At 44.3% G+C, this 18,403-nt stretch overlaps 1 protein-coding gene across 1 annotated transcript in view; it reads right to left on the bottom strand.

Moving 5' to 3' along the window:
• Window positions 1-17,421: 17,421 nt before the first annotated feature.
• LOC117360249 overlaps window positions 17,422-18,403 on the bottom strand; it is a 48,334-nt gene continuing 47,352 nt past the window's right edge. Inside the window, exons 11-12 of the mRNA XM_033943899.1 lie at window positions 18,304-18,388; window positions 17,422-18,182 (exon numbers count right to left, since the gene is read on the bottom strand). Of these exons, the coding sequence (XP_033799790.1) occupies window positions 18,126-18,182; window positions 18,304-18,388 (142 nt within the window). The 3' untranslated portion in view covers window positions 17,422-18,125. The remainder of the gene's footprint in view (window positions 18,183-18,303; window positions 18,389-18,403) is intronic.

Raw genomic sequence — 18,403 nt, 5'->3', positions numbered from 1 at the left:
ATCTGGAGCTAGTTGGCAACCCTAGTGGCAGAAACCAGTGCTTTGACAAAATTCAAGCATACCTGTATATAGAACACACATAAAGGACAGTATTAGGAACAGGGTTGTTCCAACCCAGTTGTCCTGTGGTATGTGTCACTAGTTCAAATTCAATGTATTTGATATACCACAGAGCGTAAATCTAACCTTATACTTATTTACCCCCCATGCCTCTGTTCTGGAGACATACTTACGTCATTCAATTCAGCTAGAGTTTTCTTTCTGGTTCATGTGGTGTGGAAGAGTGTTGTTGATTGATGTATGCTTAACATTCATAGTGAGCTCTGCTATACCCCTATCTGTTGCAACTCTGTGTAATCCAAGCTTTATTGTTACCAGGAGTCAGAATCACTAAGGGATCAAAAACAGCTATTGCACAGGAGTGACTGGGGAATTGTACTCCTGTGGATTAGTGCAGAAGCTGAATCCAAATCTACCGTAATCCTATAGAACACCAATCCTTCTTCCTGCAGTCGAGGGATCAACCATAGGCAGAAGGAGTTACAAAGAGAAAGAGGGAAAAAACAATAATCTACTTAAATCCATGTATTTACCTATTGGCTATAAATTAAACACACAGACACAGTTTCAGGCCCCAGCCTTTGATACCTACATCAATATTTCCCGCACCCTACTGGAAAAATCCTCAGCCCCAGGAAAGATGCTGATTGTGAAATCAAAAAACTGCCTTATGCAGATGGTAGAGACTGTGAATTATATTGTAGACCTGAAATCTTGGCATTAGTCAAAAACACTTTTTGTGTTCTGAGGGAAATTCATCCCACCTGGTGATGTTGAGATTTTAAAGCTTTTAAATCCTGATCCATGTGCTTATAAAATAGAATGGATTGCTGGTTATGGTTTATTTAGCTTGATAAGCTTGTTGTAATGCAATTTTGGTTAGGGATGGCACCTTGCTCAGTGGAAATGTTATATTAATCTGAACCATCAAATCATTCTACCCATTACTAATAGAACAGCATTTGTTATTACCGTGTTTCCCCGAAAATAAGAAAGTGTCATATTAATTGTGGATCCAAAAAATGCTCTGGGGCTTACTTTCAGGGATGTCTTATTTTTTTCATGTACAACAATTATCTCTCCCTTCCTCTCCTCTACCCCAATTCTTCCTCTTCCCTTTCTCCCTCCCCCATGTGCAACATCTTTCCTCCCCCTTCACCCATCCCTTTGTGCAGCATCTTTCTATCCCTCCCTCCTTCCCATCCCCCTGTGCAGCAGAACCCCACCAACCCTCCCACTGTAAGACTGACTTACCTCCGCTCTGAGGCCTCCTAAAGCAGCAGGGATGGGGGTTGCTGAGTCGACGAGTCCGATTTTTTCAGCAAATCAGGCAGCACTAATGACAAGGATGGAGTCAGGGAGTGTCAGGGACATTCGAGGGGGAGGGGGTGCTTCGGGGGTCAATCTTAACTAGGGCTTATTTGGGGGTAGGGCTTATATTAGGAGCATCTTTAAAAATCATGCTAGGGCTTATTTTCGGGATAGGTCTTATTTTCAGGGAAACAGGGTAGTAGGAAAAGATTTAAAATTCTTATGTTGACACGCCCTATTATATCCTTTGATGTTTCATGTTATTTGGATTTGCTGTTCATTCTATAAAGTCTTGTTGGTTCTTTAAAGTCATTGCAAGCCAATTTATTGGTTATCCCAACTCCAATCTCCTCTAATTTTGAAATATGAGACACCAAGACATTTTTGTTTCTCATATCTGAGAACATTTTGCCTCGTATCTACATTTGGAACAATCTGTTCAGAAATCTAAGCCTAGATAAAAGACCTGGAGATTGAAATTCAAACTATTAATGCCCCTCAGAGTTATGCTCATAAATTGGCCTCTTTGAACAGTTAGTAGGACTGAGTGCCTAAACAATTACTCAGATTTTCACTAAACTCCTAAACTGAGGAACATAAAGACTGAGTGGCAGTTTATGAACTTGGTAGTGATTTTCAACACTACAGAAACGCATATGAAGTTGCATTCAGAGAGTGACATCACTGCATTTTCCAATGCAACAGGAGTAGAGATCTTGAACTAATGGGTAGTCAACCTGAAACCGCAAATTTCCTTGCAGCAGCTGCCAATCATCTTCTTGCATGGCTCCACCTTTTGTCCCAGTTTTCACTTTTGCAAGTGAGTTGACAAGTTGTCTTTTGATTTAGGGTTACCAGGGGTTCAGGTTTCCCCGGATATGTCCTCTTTTTGAGGACTCTATCGGAAGTCCAGGCAGCTTTTTTATTTTGATACTTTTGTCTGGAGAAACCGGACATCTGGAAACCCTACAGCAGTGGTCTTTAGACATTGCAGGGCTCACACACCTATCCAGAGTCCTGTCCCCCCCTCTCACCCCCCCCCCCCCCGGCGAGATCCAGTGCTTGCTCACTGTTCTCAATCCCAGCGGCACTGCTATAACTGTTCGAGCCACAGGCAGCTTGAGTGAAGTAAACACGTTTCCTTCAGCGATCCGGAAGTTTCCTCTGCTACTGCCTCATGTCCCTGCATGAGACCATTAGAACAATGCCGCTGGGATCGAGAATGGTAAGTGAACACCAGATCTCGTTGGGAGGGGCTGGGGAATAGCATGAGGAGGGTAAGAGAGATGTTGGATCACAGGGGTGGGAAAGAAAGATTCCAGACCTCCAGGGGAAGGAAGGGATGAGACAGATAAAGATCCAGACCAAGGGAGGCAGGGGAAAAGGAAGTAGAGAGATATTAAATCACTGGATGGGAAGGGGGGCAGGGAGAAGAGAGAGAGAGATTACAGACCAGGCAAAGGAAGTGGGGGGAGAGGGAGATGCCAGCCCACAAAGTGGGGAGGAGGGAAGGAGAGGAGGGGAGATGCCAGACTGTGGGAAGGAGAGGATAAAGATCCCAGACCATTGGAGGGTGAAAGGGGGAAGACAGATGTCAGACCATAGGACAGAGAAAGAGAGGGAGGACATAATGCTCAAGGATGGAGGGGAAGGACATGGTGCACAGAGTTGGGAGGGGTGAGAAAGGGAAGAAAGATAGAAGAAATTCTGTTTATGGATAAATGGGAATAGGGAAGAAGGCACATATGGATGGTGGGTAAGAGCAGAGAGAGGGAGGACATAGTGTGCATGGATAGACGGGAAGCAAAGACATGGAAAAGTAGGATAGAATTGAGGAGGAAGCAGAAAAATAGAAGAAAGTTAAATGTTAAAAGTAATGTCAAAGATGGAGAGAAAAAGAGCAAATGGATAATAAAGCCCTGGAAAAAGTTAAGAGCACAGACAGAAGGAAGTGTAAGCAGAGAATGAGAAAAGATGAATAGAAAAATATAATCACCAGACAACAAAGATAGGAAAAGTGATTTTATTTTCAATTTAGTGATTGAAATGTGTCAGTTTTCAGAATTTATATCTGCTGTCTGTATTTTGTACTATTCAGGAAGAAATATATTTCTTTCTATTTCTCTGGTGTTGTACTGCATGCAGAGTCTGGCATCTTAGGGTTTCATTTTTGTATATTGGGATTTTTAGTTTGTGGTCCTGTATTTGCATAGGGGTTTATTTGTGTTCTGCACATGTGACCAAGGCCAAGTGTTTGTCGTGAAGTGTTATTGATGTCATGGTCCCAAGTAAAAGAAATTTGTTGGCAGTTTGTCAGGGTTTTGGGAGGCCCTAAGCTCAGGGCCGCGTCTGGAGAGTCTCTACACATGTGCTGACGTTGATGTGATAACATCACCTGCAATCATGCATGATGTCATCGTGTCAACATCCACACATGCGCGTAAGCCCTCTAGATGCGGCCTGGAGCTTGGGGAAGGAGACACAAGGATCGAGTGGGAACGGGACTGGGGATGGAATGGAGTGAAGCTGGGGTGGAACAGGGCAGGGAAGTCTGGTAACCCTATTCTGATTTGTTGTTTTATTTTCCAGGCACTTTCTTCCCAAATTGTTTATGTTTTATGTTTATAGAATGCTTATATACCGCTACTAATGAGTGGTTTACATGAGCTTCTGTAATTTATTTATTTAACACATTTATATATCGCTTTTGTGCTGCAGAGGTTCCCAGTGCTCCTGGGACAGCTCTGACTGTGAGAAGACAAAGACTCTCAGTGAAGAAGTCTGTTGCTAGTAAGATTACCTATCTAGCCAGCCTGCGTTAGCAGTTAAGAAGTCTTGGGGATCATTCCCCTGAGAGTGTGGCTCACCCCAGACTCTGTTTGGATCTTGAGCTGTGTGGCTGTGTGAGCCCCAGGTCAGTTTGGAGGGCTGGGGTGGGGCTGGCTGCATTTCTCCCTCGCTCTGGTTAAGTGGATCGGTGGGGGTTGTGGTCTCAGCCTACCTTCTTAAGGTCTGGCTGGCAGCCCAAAGAAGCACAGCACAGCGGAGGAGTTGTCAGGATAAGATGTCAATAATTCAGCCACGGATATAAGTTCAAAGTACGCTTTATTGGTAGTAGCACTGAGAAGAATCGACTGACAGTGTTTCGGAATCAATACCTTTGTCAAGAGTCTCGAAGGATAATTTCTCTATCGGATGAATAGTGCATTAGGCGCTGGTAAATATTTAAAAAGAGCAAAGACAAAAACCAGTGTCCAAAGCCCTTAGACATCTGAGCCAATCAGAGCCTTAGGCTTCTCCCTGGTGAATCCCAGGATGCACCGGGAAGGGGAAGGCCCTACATTTTGAAGAGGCAGGCCTGTCGGTACGAGGGAGCAGGCATTCCTACAGGCAGACTTTCTTCAGAAAGGTACAGGGGAATATTGGGATGGGCTTAGGGGTGCCGGGGTGGGGTCTTCAGATTCGGGGGGTGTGAGCAGTTGGGGGGTTCGGGCGATCAAAGGGGCCGATGGCAGGAGGGAATGGGCATCCCTCCTGCTGGATTACAATTGGGGGGGGGGGGGGTAGGTGTTGACGGCAGAAGGGAGTAAGCATCCCTTCTGCAGATTTCAGGGGTATATGTTAGGGGGTCCTCTGCTGTAGCCAGCTCAGTTGATCATGTCAATCAATGAATAAGGGGACCACACACTCAATAGTTGTTGTAATGGTGGGTGATTAAAGATGCTGTGATATACCAAAAAACAAAATCACTCCGTAATCATAGCAAATAATATTTAAACATTATATCAACTTATACAGAAAAATGTGCTCAGAGACATGGAGGTGAAAACAAGGGGCGAACCCCTAAACTCACCTCCCCACCCAATCATCGCATCTTCAATATATTGCCAGTTGATATTTAAAGATCTTCAATAAGCTGTGTACCCACAGTTCAAGGTTTTAGCATGTACTGTTCATTCAAAAATACTTCAGAAAAACAAGACTTAGCTTGAATATCAGGTTCCTGTGGAAAGAAGGAGGGGTGCTGACACTGGAAGTGACACTCGGTATACGTCATATGTCCTTCAATCCCTGGCGGCACACCTGGAATCTCACCGTGGCATGCAGTTTGCGATTCACTGATATAGATAGAATGGGCAAGACTTTTGAGTGTGCCTATAAGAAAGAGATGGGGGTCTATTCACAAGATACAAGAAGAGCAGGAGCTGCAAGTGCAAATGGGTCCAGGGGGTGGAAATTGTGAATACAAGTAGGAGCAGGGCTGGCGTGGAGGGGGGGGGGGGAAGGGCAAACAGAACAGTTTCCCTGAGCCCCATTCCTGTAAGCGGTGCCTTAACTTCCCAAGCCTCAAACACTTATGATTTGAAAGTGTTTGAGGCTTGTGCAGATGAGGACAGAGTTTGCAGGAATGGGGCAGGGACAGGAAAAAAAAACTCGCGGGGATTGGACAGGAAAATGAGTTACTGCAGGGATGGAGAAAAATTTGTGCCCGTGTCATTCTCTACTGAGGAGGCCACAGGCAGCATAATAGAATCACTGCCACACCAGTGACCCTTTGCAAAGAAAAATGAATTTTAAAAGGTAGACCAAATGGAGGGGGAAAATGCTGGCTGGAGATGGGGAGTGAGGGGAAGTGAAGGAAGAAATGATGGGCCTGGAAACAGTATCATTAATAGGATATAGAAGATGGTGAGGTGAAGTAAACTGGAAACATCCATACTTGCCAAATACTTCACTTTAGAGGGTCCAGTATAAGAAGGAGGGCTGAAGAGTTAGCAAACCCGCTTGATTCAACACCAATTGTATATTTCCAAAACTTGATGGGTAATAGTATAGATCCTGAGCCTTTGGGACAGCTAGGGAAATCCAAAGTACCATTTTTATTTATTTTATCTTAATGAATCTTTAATCTATCTTCATTGTAAACCACTTTGAACCTCACTGTATAGCGGTATATAAGAAATCAAATCAAATCAAATCCTTAGTTCCTATTGTCACTTCCTTAATATATTGTTTAACACTTACTGTTGTTTCTTAATTGTATAAATCATTACAAATGAAACCATACAACAGAAGGTGTTTTCACTGATCTTTTAATGTGCAGAATCACTAGCCTGCCCCGATGGGACCCGTTTTGCCATCAGAAGGCTTTCTCAATGGTTCTAAAGGAGCTCCGTTCGAGCGTCCATCATTGCTTGGGGCTAGGATTTTTCTGTTGTATGGTTTCATTTGTAATGATTTATACAATTAAGAAACAACAGTAAGTGTTAAGCAATACATTAAGGAGGTGAAAATAAAAACTAAAGATCTATACTATTACCCATCAAGTTTTGGAAATATACATTTGGTGTTGAATCAAGTGGGTTTGCTAACCCTTCAGCCCTCCTTATATTGGACCCTCTGAAGTGAGGTGTTTGGCAAGCCTGGAAACAGAATCATCCCAGCATATCTTTTCAAATTCATTTTTCTTTGCAGAAGGAGACCGGTGTAGCAGTGATTTTATTAACTTATGAAAAAAATGAAAACACAATGGACTAGGTGTATAGCCCTCGATATAAAACTATGTTGTTTAACTTGATTTTTTTTTTTTTTTTTTTTACCAAACTGGTCAAACCGCACTCATATGTCCCTGTCCTTATCCTCCCCTTATGTTCACCATCTGCCCTCTCTGTGTCCCTGTCACCCTCCTTTTTCAGCATTGGCACCTCTGTCCCTATCTCCCATCTCTGTTTTCAACATTGCCCCCTTCTGTGTCCCTATCTATCCCCCTTTCAGAATGTTGGACATGATAAAGAATCAATTTGCTTAGGGGGAAAAATTGCCCTCACCTATTCAAGCTTTCCTTCTGCCAGAGTGGGGTGATGGGGTGCTCCCAGAGTCAGCATCGTGCTTCAGGAACTCCTTCCTCTTCAGATCTGGCCCTCACTCTTGCGCCTGCATCTCCTTCCCCTTCCCCAGAGCCCTCTTCAGCAACTTGGCAATGACAATGATTAAGACAAGCTGCTGTCATCGGGGCCTTCCCTCTGCGAGTCCTGCCTACGCAGAAACAGGAAGCTGAAACAAAGCAGGCGAGACTTTCAGAAGGCCCCGATGCTGGCAGCCTGCCTTAATCACTGCTGCTGCCAAGTCGCCAAAGAGGACTGCGGGGAAGGGGGTTTGGGTGCAGGAGTGAGGAGCAGCTGCAGTACTCATGGGAGGAGAAAGGAGGGAGAGAGATAAAGAGAGAAGAGAAAGATTTCATACTGGGCTGGTGGATAGCGGGTGGAAGAATGCTGGAAAAGGGAGTAGATGGGTTTACAGAGGGAGGCAATGCTGAAAGATAGGCACACGAGGGGGGATAATACTGAAATGGGAGGTTGATGCTGAAAAGGGAAAGAGGTGGTAGGTACACAGAGAGAGAGCAATGCTGAAGGGGGTAGTGCTGAAAAAGGGGAGCTGAAATAGAGACACAGAGAAGCAATGAAAAAAAATGGGGGAAGACAAGGACATTGAAAAGGTAGATGGTGAACATGGGTGAGGATAAGAAGAGAGACACAATTCTGGAAGATGTGAGATAGGGACATAGGTAAGATGAGCACACAGAAGGATGATGCTGATAAAGAGGTGGATGGACACAGAAGGGAAATGCTGGATCAAGGAGAGATGGGGGCTCAGGCTGTGTGGAATGGGGAGAAAGAGGGCCAAGACATATGGAAGGGGCACAGAAAGAGAGTAGAAATTGGAAGGAATAAGAGAGTGAAGAGAAGATGAGGAAAGCAGAAACCCAGAGACAACAAAAGTAGATAAAAGTAGTATTATAGCTGTGTTAATAAATGTTTATAATTTGAAAATGGAAATACACATCCCTCTCCATATTCACAGGTTCAGAACTTGCGACTTCAGTTATTCGTGGTTTTCGTCTGGGTGACCCGGACCTCTTCACTTACTTGCTTTTTAAAGCCTGTAAAGCCCTAGCAGTGAAGCAGGGCAGGGACGATCTTCCTACGCTCCTGCCCTGTGCAGAACTGGGAACAAAAATGTCTGCCGTGAGTTCCCATGGTCTCGTGGAAATCATAGCTTCAGGTTTATTAAAAAATTTGATAAACCACCTTATCAAAATTCAAAGCGGTTTTACATAATATGTAAAAACAAAGAGTAGAAAGGCATACATTAAAAACAAATTATAATTATTAAAACAGACAGTCAAACACATAGACGAACATTTTTGTTCCCGGCTCTACACAGGGCAGGAGCATAGGAAGATTGCTTCTGCCCCACTTCACCACTAGTCTACTAGGCTTTAAAAAGTAAGTACAGTAGAGAGGTCTAGGTGGCAGAAGGGAGACAGGGGTGGGTCAACTCTGCCCCTTACCCCTGTGAATATGGAGGGAGAAGATTAAAATGATCATTTTATTGGACTAATTATACATTTTTGTCTAGCTTTCAGAGAACAATACCACCTTCCTCAGGTCAGGAAAGGATACTGTAACAGTAGTACACTTCCCCCTCCTGATTCACAGTTTTAGGACTTGCGATTTTGATTATTTGCGATTTCCTAAAACCGAAATCACCCCCAACTCCCTCCCACCTCCCCTGGTGGTCTAGCGGTCTTTCGGGGCAGGAATGCAGGAAGATCGCTGCTGCCACGAAAGAACACTAGACCACCAAGTAAGGTCCAGGATGCCGGGGGGAAGGCGGGTCAGAGCCAGCCCAAAAGTTATTCACAAATTTTCAATATTCACGGGCCAGCTCTGCCCCTAACCCCCACAAATATTGAGGGAGCAGTGTACTGTACAGTATATAGTACTGACTTGAGGAAGGAGTTTTTGGTCTCTGAAAGCTAATAGAAAAATGTATTAGTCCAAAACATTTTCCATTTTGGTTTATTTCTATGTGGTGATTGATATTTGTCAGTCTTTTCAAATTTATATCTGCTGTCTTTATATTTTGCACAGTGCTATGGGATATGCATCACTGTTTCTGTGGTACTGCAGTATATGTAGACTCTGTCTTCTTAGGGTGCAGTTTTATTGTTATCTGCATTCTATTTTTAGTTTGCAATTAACTTATTCTGTACTGGGTGAGAGTGTATCTGTGTTCTGTGTGCAAAAAAAAAAAAAGACATGCTTTTCTGTTGGCATTGAATGTGCAGGATCGATCTGCACTAATCTGGCTTGTTTGGGGTTGAAGGGGTGGGATGGGGTCGTGAAGAGGCTGCACAATAAACTCACCAGCTAATTTTAAAGTTATATCATAGAAAGCGAATCGAAACATCAGATTCAATTGGAAAAATCAAATTGAATCGAAAAACTTTTTCCTGAATCTGACAGCATCTAGTCTGGACACACTTACAAGATTGGTTGAATCAGCTGGTTTTCCTGCTGTTTTTCTTCTGCTTGAATTTCACAGCTGGTTATTATTAACACACAGGACTACCGGGAGGAAGAGAATGATTGTAGGGTACAGAGTGTTAGTGACGGGAATCTGAGATGTGGGTCACTTTTCACATCCTTCCAGATCCTGAAGGAGACCTGACTCACTTGTGCCCTCAGGCTGAGTTTATCCTAAAGTGCAATACTTATGTGTACGTGTGTGCTCAATTCATTTTTTGTGTGTACGAATGCACACGTGTTGCCATCACGCGCTCCCTCCCCCTCCCCCTCCCCCTCCCAACATGGGCTGAGGATGGTGTAATGTTTGGCAAGCAGCCGGAGGGAAGCCCAGCCCAAAGAGGCTGATGTAACCCGAGGATGGGAGGCGAAGTGTGTGTATATAAAAGCGGGAACAAAAGCTGCAGCTTCATAAACAAAGACAGAAGAATCGGACGGGAAGATCTCTGCACCCTTTTGCTCCTGGCCAGCGATTCGTCATGAGCGCCTCTTTCGTAGAAGCAGACAAGCTGCAGCCCACAGCCTTCGAGGTGCAGTACTTCGACGAGTACGACTTCTACAACTTGACCGATCGCTACTCCAGTAAGTGGCTTCCTTCCCTCTCTCAAGACAAGCAAATGATTGGCCCCTTTCATTTTAAAATAATGCTTAATATGTTGTTGGTTTTATTTTTTTTAAGAATGAGCTGCAGGCTTTATTTTTTTTCTTGTATGCAAGATTTTTTTTACACAATTTTTTAAATTGTATTATGAGAGAAGCTTTAACCAGGTCCACTCTTAAGAATTTGAGGAAAAAGTCCTTCCCAGTCAAAATAGTTTGGAATCTGTAGTCTCCTCCTGTTATCTCATTTCGAAAAGAAAGCATGATTTTTCGCCACTCTGGAGCACGCCTGGCCAGTTGGGTTTGAAGGGCTTTTGCTATAATTATGCATGAATTACATTTGCATGCACCCTCTTCATTTTATACAGACCTAGCTCACGACTATTATTTTGTAGCTATCCTGAGACTGGGTGGGATGGCCCTAGGACTGGTTTAAACATTGCTGAAACTAAAGCAGTGATCTCACAGTTTATGTAGTTAGGTCGGTAGTAGTTCTCAGCCCAGTCCTTGAGGCACAGTGAGCCTGATGTCGTTTTTAGGATGTCCTCTCATAGTATACGCACCCTCAGATTACTGTTGGGTGGTGGCTGTATTATAACACGCAGTAGCAGAGCCCAGAGCCCACAACAGAATTACTTTAGTTCGGTTCTTAACTCTTGGAATGCCTTCAGGCACTTGGATTGTCTGAATGACCACAATTAATTTGCATGAGATAGATTTGCATAATCCAGTCAGGTTTTCAGGATTTCCCCAATGAATATGCATTGAAAGCAGTGCATGCACATAGATCTCAAGCATATTCATTGGGGAAATCCTGAAAACCCAACTGGATTGCGGCCCTCAAGGAGGGACTTTGAGATCCCTTATGCAACTTTCATGCATTTTCATTGTAAACATTCTAATTGCTATTGGCACACAAGAATCACTTACTAAAATATTTTCCAGCCTTCTTTCAGGTGATTCAGGCCAGCAGCGTGAAGGATTTTAAAAGGAAATGGGATACATATGTGGGATCTCTAGGGGGGTAAATTCAAGGGGGTAGGGTTGTTGGAGTGGGCAGACTTGATGGGCTGTGGCCCTTTTCTGCCGTCATCTTCTATGTTTCTTTTTTTATTTAAATAAATACTGCAGTTAACAATGGTGGTTGGATGTAATCGAGCTGTAGGAGACAAGGCGTCAGTAAGCCTGTAGCATGGTTTAGTCAGTTTTCTCTAGGGTTTGTAGAATTTAGTTAAATTTATTGGTTCACCTAATCTCAGTACTAGGCAGGTACAAGGTGGATTGACAATCTTTTATGTACAGTTTTCTGGGCAAAAATTAGAAAAAAGCAGTAGGATCCATTTGCATAGATCATGGAATGACTTGCTGAACAGCTCAACCTCTGATGCACAAAAAAAGTTGGGTTATTTTTTGGGGGGATGGAGGGCTGTTACCAATCACAGTAAGGCCACTAAGAACCTCACACAAAAGCATTACAGAGGAGTTCATTAGTATTGGAATGAGCTCTCCTTATCATGCACAGAAGGGAACACCCACTTCTTGCCACAAAATTTTCCAGCAGGTCTAAAGCTGCCAGTAGCTGTCTAAGTGTTGTGTGTGATTGTTGTCCTTCCCCCCTCTCCCCCCCATATGATCAGAATGCAGCTGTTAGGCATGAGCCACACACAACAGCTGCATTCACATTGTGTGTGAAACTCCAAAAAGAAAAAACACCCAGCCTTGTTTAAGAGCTCTGGTGATCAGGTACTGTACCTACCACTCAGCTCTTGTGCACAAGTTCCAGGCAGTTTCTCCCCCTTTCACTGGGATACTCAGCACAAATAGTGTGCATATAATTTGCATGTTATTTGTGCTGAGCAGAGCCCCGCAAATTAAAATCGTTCTCAACCTGGTGTTTTTTTTTTTTTACCAGGTTGCCAGAGCTTTATGCATGCTGCCCTGAGTGAAGAGCTTAGGATTTACAAAGGATGGGTGGGTGGGAGGATGTGGTATTTCTACCTTCCTCCATCCCATGTTGATTGAGTAGCAGTAAGGGCAGAGCTAGAGTAGTTTGGGCAGCCCTTTCTCACTCATTCTGAACAATGCAGTCACTATAGAATTGTATGGCTCATAGCAAGAGGCAGGCACTAGAGGGCAGAGGCTGCGGCCAAAATATCACCATTTGTAGAGAGGGTGGGGGCACAAATATGCCAGACTTTCTGCTTCTGTTTCCTTTTCCCCAGTCTCTTGTAACAGACCATGAAAATTCACAAATACAACCTTTTTATGTCTGTAGATGGTTACTATTTTCAAAATGCTGGAGAGAAGCAGAGGTCAGATCAGCTACCAAGAAAGGCAAGGAAGAAGGAAATGAGGGAACCCATTTTCAGGATATTGAATAAGGCAATATTGACCAAGTATTTCCCTTAGATATAAATTACGGTGGGGGGGGGGGGGGGGGTGAGGTGCATAGGTATACTTGCATATGTGCAGATATTGACAGCTGTAGTCTAGGAGTCACACTGTAAATGCATATGCTCTTTTCTTTACTGCCAGGTGGGGCGAGCCGTAAAGGACGCACCAAAAAGGAAGCCAGTGAAAACACCAATCGCAACAATCCTTGTGGGCATGAACGCAAGATCGTAGAGAAGATGCAACGGACTGAAGCCAAGAAGAAAAGCCACAGCGTACAGGAATGAGGGAGACACAGGTGAGGGCCACAAATGGGAGCAAAGGAACATTAGATGGCCCACATGGGCAAGGCACAATAGAAAAGGGGTTATGAATGTGGAGGCATAGTCAACTTTTCAAAATTATTGGGGTGCTAAACTTAATACCTTAAAAAAAAAAAAATTTACCCCTCCTTGGATAAAGTTATTAGCTGAATATTGAGGATGCTTTCAAGAGCACTCAAAGAGCTGGTACTTGTGTGTGGGGACGGAACATTTTGGAGGGTGAGAGAGACTTGTTTACGATGGCCTAAGTCCCCTACCATAGGAGGGGCATTAAACGACCTGGGCCAATCAGAGCCTTAGGCCCCTCCCTGGTGCATCACAGAACGCACTGAGAGAGCCCACCATTTTGAAGAGGCAGGCCTGCTGGCTGGAGGGACTAGGCATCCCACAAGGCAGCTAGCCATTGTAACAGGGGGAGGGGGGGTGGGAGGTTGGTGTTACGGCGGGAGGGAGTGGGCATCTCTCCCGCTGTCAGAGGGGGGTGCATTGCTTGGCAGCTGAAGTGGGCATCTCTTCCGCTTTCCGCTGCTGGGGGGCATCTGAATTTAAGAAGGCTTGGCCCAAGTACATTGAAGCATGACGGCAGATAAAGGCCAAATGGTCCATCCAGTCTGCCCATTCACAGTAACCATTATCTCTTCCTCTTTCTCTAAGAGATCCCACGTGACTATCCTAGGCTTTCATGAAGACAAGTCTATCTTCAAGAAAGCCTGGGATAGTCACTTGGGATCTCTTAGAGAGAGGAAAAGATAATGGTTACTGAGGATGGGCAGACTGGATGGGCATTTTTGGCCTTTATCTGCCTTCATGTTTCAATGTACTTGTGCCAAGCTTTCTTGAATTCAGATACATTGAATCTGTTAATGGAGAGGAAAGGATGGGCATGGATAAGCAGACTAGATAGGCCATTTGGTCTTTATCTGAACTTGGCTTTCTATGTCTCTGTGTAGGGTAAGAGTTTTGACTGACTTTCCCCCCTCTTTTGGGCTCTTAAAGGCAACCCGGACTGTACTCTCAGGCTCCTAGAATACGGCTTTGGCATCGGAATGGAACTTGGAATCTGTAACAGCTCAGACACAGTGATGTCACTACTGGTGGTAGCCAGGGCTCAAGGCTGAAGGCAACAGGAGGAAGGTGCCACATAGGATCAACATTCCTCCATCTGTTCAAGAGTGGTTTTAGTCTACAGGCTTGGTGAGACGCGAGAACTCAAAAGGGACAAAGCCCAGTACTCCCCTTGTATGGAACAGCTTTATGAGGAGTGCATGTGGCTCACTTTAATTTTATCACAAAGCCAGGTCTGGCTTTACTCCCCTGTTATCTATGGACTGGTAGTTCCAATTTCTCCAAAATGGAACTACACATTTTGAAATGCAAGGGGTAAAAACAAGGACTGCCAGAATGTTAATTACCAGGTAGTGGGGGATGAGGATCACTCTGGAGCTCGGAGAAAATGGAAAGTCAGGGCAAAGGGGGTGGGTAGCTCCCTTTAGTCCAAGCTATTCAGCACAGAGATTAGTCTCCAGGTCTATCTGTCGTAGCTTGCTAATAAGTACTTCTCTACATGGTATAGAGTCACAGTACTTGTGTGTAGGATGCAAAATATTTTTCATACATGACAGGCTGCAAGAGGGGTCTCAGTGGCATGAGATATTCTGGGACCCACAGGTTTGCACCTGCTGACAGTCAAGCATTGATGTTGTCTACAATGTTGATCTTTATGTACATGGGCTATTTTGCCCAGTTGTTTTATGTAAAATAAAGAGTGGTTAAAAAAAAAATTTTGTGCAATGGTTTGTTTTTCAGCTTCTACTCTCACTAACCTATGTACTGGATGGAGCTTCACTGGTACAGTATTGTGTGGTATTCCCTTTTTTGTCTCTTTTCTATGCATTGAATCCTGTACCAAACCAGACCAACAGTAAAAAAAATGACTAAATTCTACAATCCAACTGAAACCATTTATTGCATTTACAAAAACAGTACACCAAGAGGAATTGGATACTTCTAAATGTGAACTTCATGGAGTGGTACTTTATTTAAAAATACAGACCAGGTCAGGGTTGGGGGAGATTTCCGTTATAATTGTGCTAAGAAATCTTATTCCAAGAAGTTTCATTTAAGTCTAAACTTTGAATGTAGTTAGAGATTTTTAGCCAGGTCACTGACTTAAATGAAACTTCTTGGAATAAGATTTCTTAGCACAATTATAGCGGAAATCAAACCCCAACTGGTTGCAAAATAAGGAATTGTTTTGCCTTGGGCAATGCAAGATGGCTCAGGGTTCCTATAATCCTAAATCAGATAAACCCAATTCATTATATAAATATATGGAATGGATGGTGGATTATGCAAGATCATGCTTCTCAATGAATTGCCACTTAAAGCCAGGCAAAGATACCTCAAAGGCAGCACAACCACTCCAACCCTAAGCAAGTGACACACAATCCAAACGACAAGGGGGGGGGGGGCAGAGTGGATACAACTACTACTGTTTGTAGACACAGAGTTACAGCATTCACATTAGACCAGATCTCCTAAAGCAGGGGTGTCAAACTCAATCACATTAAGGGGCCGAAATCCAAAACACAGGCTAAGTTGCGGGCCAGACCCCGCCTAATTTCCACCCCAGACCCCGCCCCATAATAATACTAATTATAACACCATTTTTTCCATTCATTTTTCATATACACACACACAATATACAGTGGAACCTTGGTTTACGAGCATAATTCGTTCCAGAAGCATGCTCGTAAACCAAGTTACTCGTATATCAAAGTGAGTTTCCCCATAGGAATGAATGGAAATTCACTTTGATTCATTCTACCTCCTCCTCCTCCCCCCCCACCCCGAGGCTACCGGCACTGCTCCATCACCCCCTCCCCCCCGCTCTAACCGGCATCGCAACCCCCCCCCCCCCCGCGAGAACCGCATCGTACCCCCGTGCTGAAAGCGGCATCGGCTGCCCGCCCTCCCTCCCTCCCAAACATGCTCCTTACCCCATCTGCTGCTTGTGCGAGTGAAAGAAAGCTCCCACCTCTTGCCTGGGCTGGGCCTTGAGCATTTGCGCATGCTCAAGGCCTTCTGGCTCTTGTTCTCTCCGAGATCTCGTTCTCTCCAGCATGGGGGGGGGGAGGAGGTTGCGATGCCGGTTAGAGCGGGGGGAGGTGCTCGTGTATCGGAACATGCTCGGTTTGCGAGACAAAAGTTTGCCAAGTGTTTTGCTCGTCTTGCAAAACACTCACAAACCGGGTTACTTGCAAACCGAGGTTCCACTGTAATCTTATTAACACATAATGGTAATGGTTAACCACAAAATTAAACTACACAAAACATACTGTATGCTTTTTAACATTCATTCCTACCAGAACACAGATAACCCCTTTGCAAATACGGGACCAAAAACTAAAAGCACTAATATATTTTTTAAAACACCCTAAGACTCAAGATTCTGCATACAGTACAACCCCGAGAGAAAAAGAAACAGTGCAAAAGAAAAGACAGCAGCTTAAAATGCTCAAATTGACACAATTCAAACACTAACTTGAAAATAAAATCATCCCCCCTACCTTTGCTGTCTCCCTCCCTCCATGCTGTCCTCCCCCCAGCGAGCATCTAACCTGGCCGTTTCATGCGGTCCGCGGTCCGATGCCATCTTGTGGCCGGCTCCCTCCTCCTCACAGCCGTAGTGTGCATGGAGCCACGTGCAGCGGCTCCTCGTGTGTCCTGTACCTGAACCAGAAGCCTTCTCTCTGATGTCGCAACATCAGAGGGAATGCTTCTGGATGAGGTGTGGGATGCGCGAGGAGCCGCTGCACGTGGTTCCGTGCACACTACGGCTGTGAGGAGGAGGGAGCCGGCCACAAGATGGCATCGGACCGCATGAAACGGCCAGGTGGGCCTTGAGTTTGACACCTGTGTCCTAAAGCATCTTCCCCATTCCCCAAGCATGTAGTAGGTCTGACCCAATATGAACCATCAAACTTCTGCAAATAGCCTTAGCAGCACTAAAACTTTAAATGCAGTAGGTCTAGGCTATAGGGCAGTTTGCGTAGTACAATGCATTCTCTCCCTTAAAGAAATCCTTCATTCTTAATTCTAACACCATAGAGAGCAATAACTGGTCTGCAATGGATACAGGATAGATGTGCCACCTTCAAAAGATTCCCTTTACATTCAGTGAGGACTGGCTAGGACAGAAGCCAGGGCTATAACTCAAATTATCCCCCAAAATTACAGCAGGAAAAAGTCTTCTCTTCAGAAGGATAACAAGTCAATTGTAAGAGAAACTGTCCAGAGAAAGTGATTCTCACAGTAGAAGCGCATTGCACAAGGTTCCAGATAAACCAAATTAGGACACAGCAGGGAAAGTTGTTTATTTTGAGTTTTTAATAGTGGCAGAAGAAAATATGGCTCCAATAAATGCCCTACTATCCTCATATACAGTGGTTCAAGTTCCTATCATAACACTTGAGCGAAACTATACCAACCCAGGACAGATTAGTGTGGCCTGTGACAATGTCTGTTAAGCACAGGGAGCAAGAAGAAACACCACTTCTTCAGATATGCTCATAGGCAGAAGCTTTTTCCATTACAGGACAGATGGGGAAGCAGTTTCTTCACATATGTAAGGCACTCAAAATGAAAGCCTTTAATAGGTGTCAGGAAAACAAAACTGGACACTACAGTATTCCAAGTTCTAAGGAATTCACAGCTTCTGAGAGTCATGAATAAGGCTGCAAGGTAGGGTGGAAGAGCACAGATTTCCATGTGGTTAAGTGAAGCAGTCACTAGTCCATCATAGCAGCCTTGTTCAGTATCCCACATGGAAAGAGAAGGGAAGGAGTTTCTGATCTTCATCCCCTCCGCAAGTATGGAGAGGTGGGAGGTAAGTGGGTAGTGTGCAAATGGGACAGAGGCATTAAGGGGAAAGGTTTTTCTACAGAGGTAAAACTGAGCAGGATAGTTGATGTAAGACAACCATCTGTGAGGCGAGGAGACAGCTGAGTGTCCTGTTTCCCCCATCCCTGTGTCTATCTGTCTTCAGGTATTAAGACAGTCATCAGTTTTCTCAGCTCATGTCCTGTTCTCCAATACTTTGTCTCAGGTATTCTTCATACAACTGCTTCTGTGAAGCGAAGGGGAGGGGGGAATAGTGCAAGTTAATGAGGAACACCCTCCCACATTTAAATAACTGCATAAAATCTTTATTGGGAAGAGTGGAGGCTCTTACATCTGCATTATCTCACCTTCTTTTGTTTTACCACCTCCTGCACATACTCTCGCTGCTCCCGGAGGTAACGTTTTTGCTTCTTAGACAGAGTCCTTTGGGTCCTGGAGAAAGAAAGC

This window comes from Geotrypetes seraphini, chromosome 5 (assembly GCF_902459505.1).
Source record: "Geotrypetes seraphini chromosome 5, aGeoSer1.1, whole genome shotgun sequence".
Lineage (NCBI taxonomy): Eukaryota > Metazoa > Chordata > Amphibia > Gymnophiona > Dermophiidae > Geotrypetes > Geotrypetes seraphini.
This window is presented reverse-complemented; position numbering and strand designations above follow the sequence as displayed.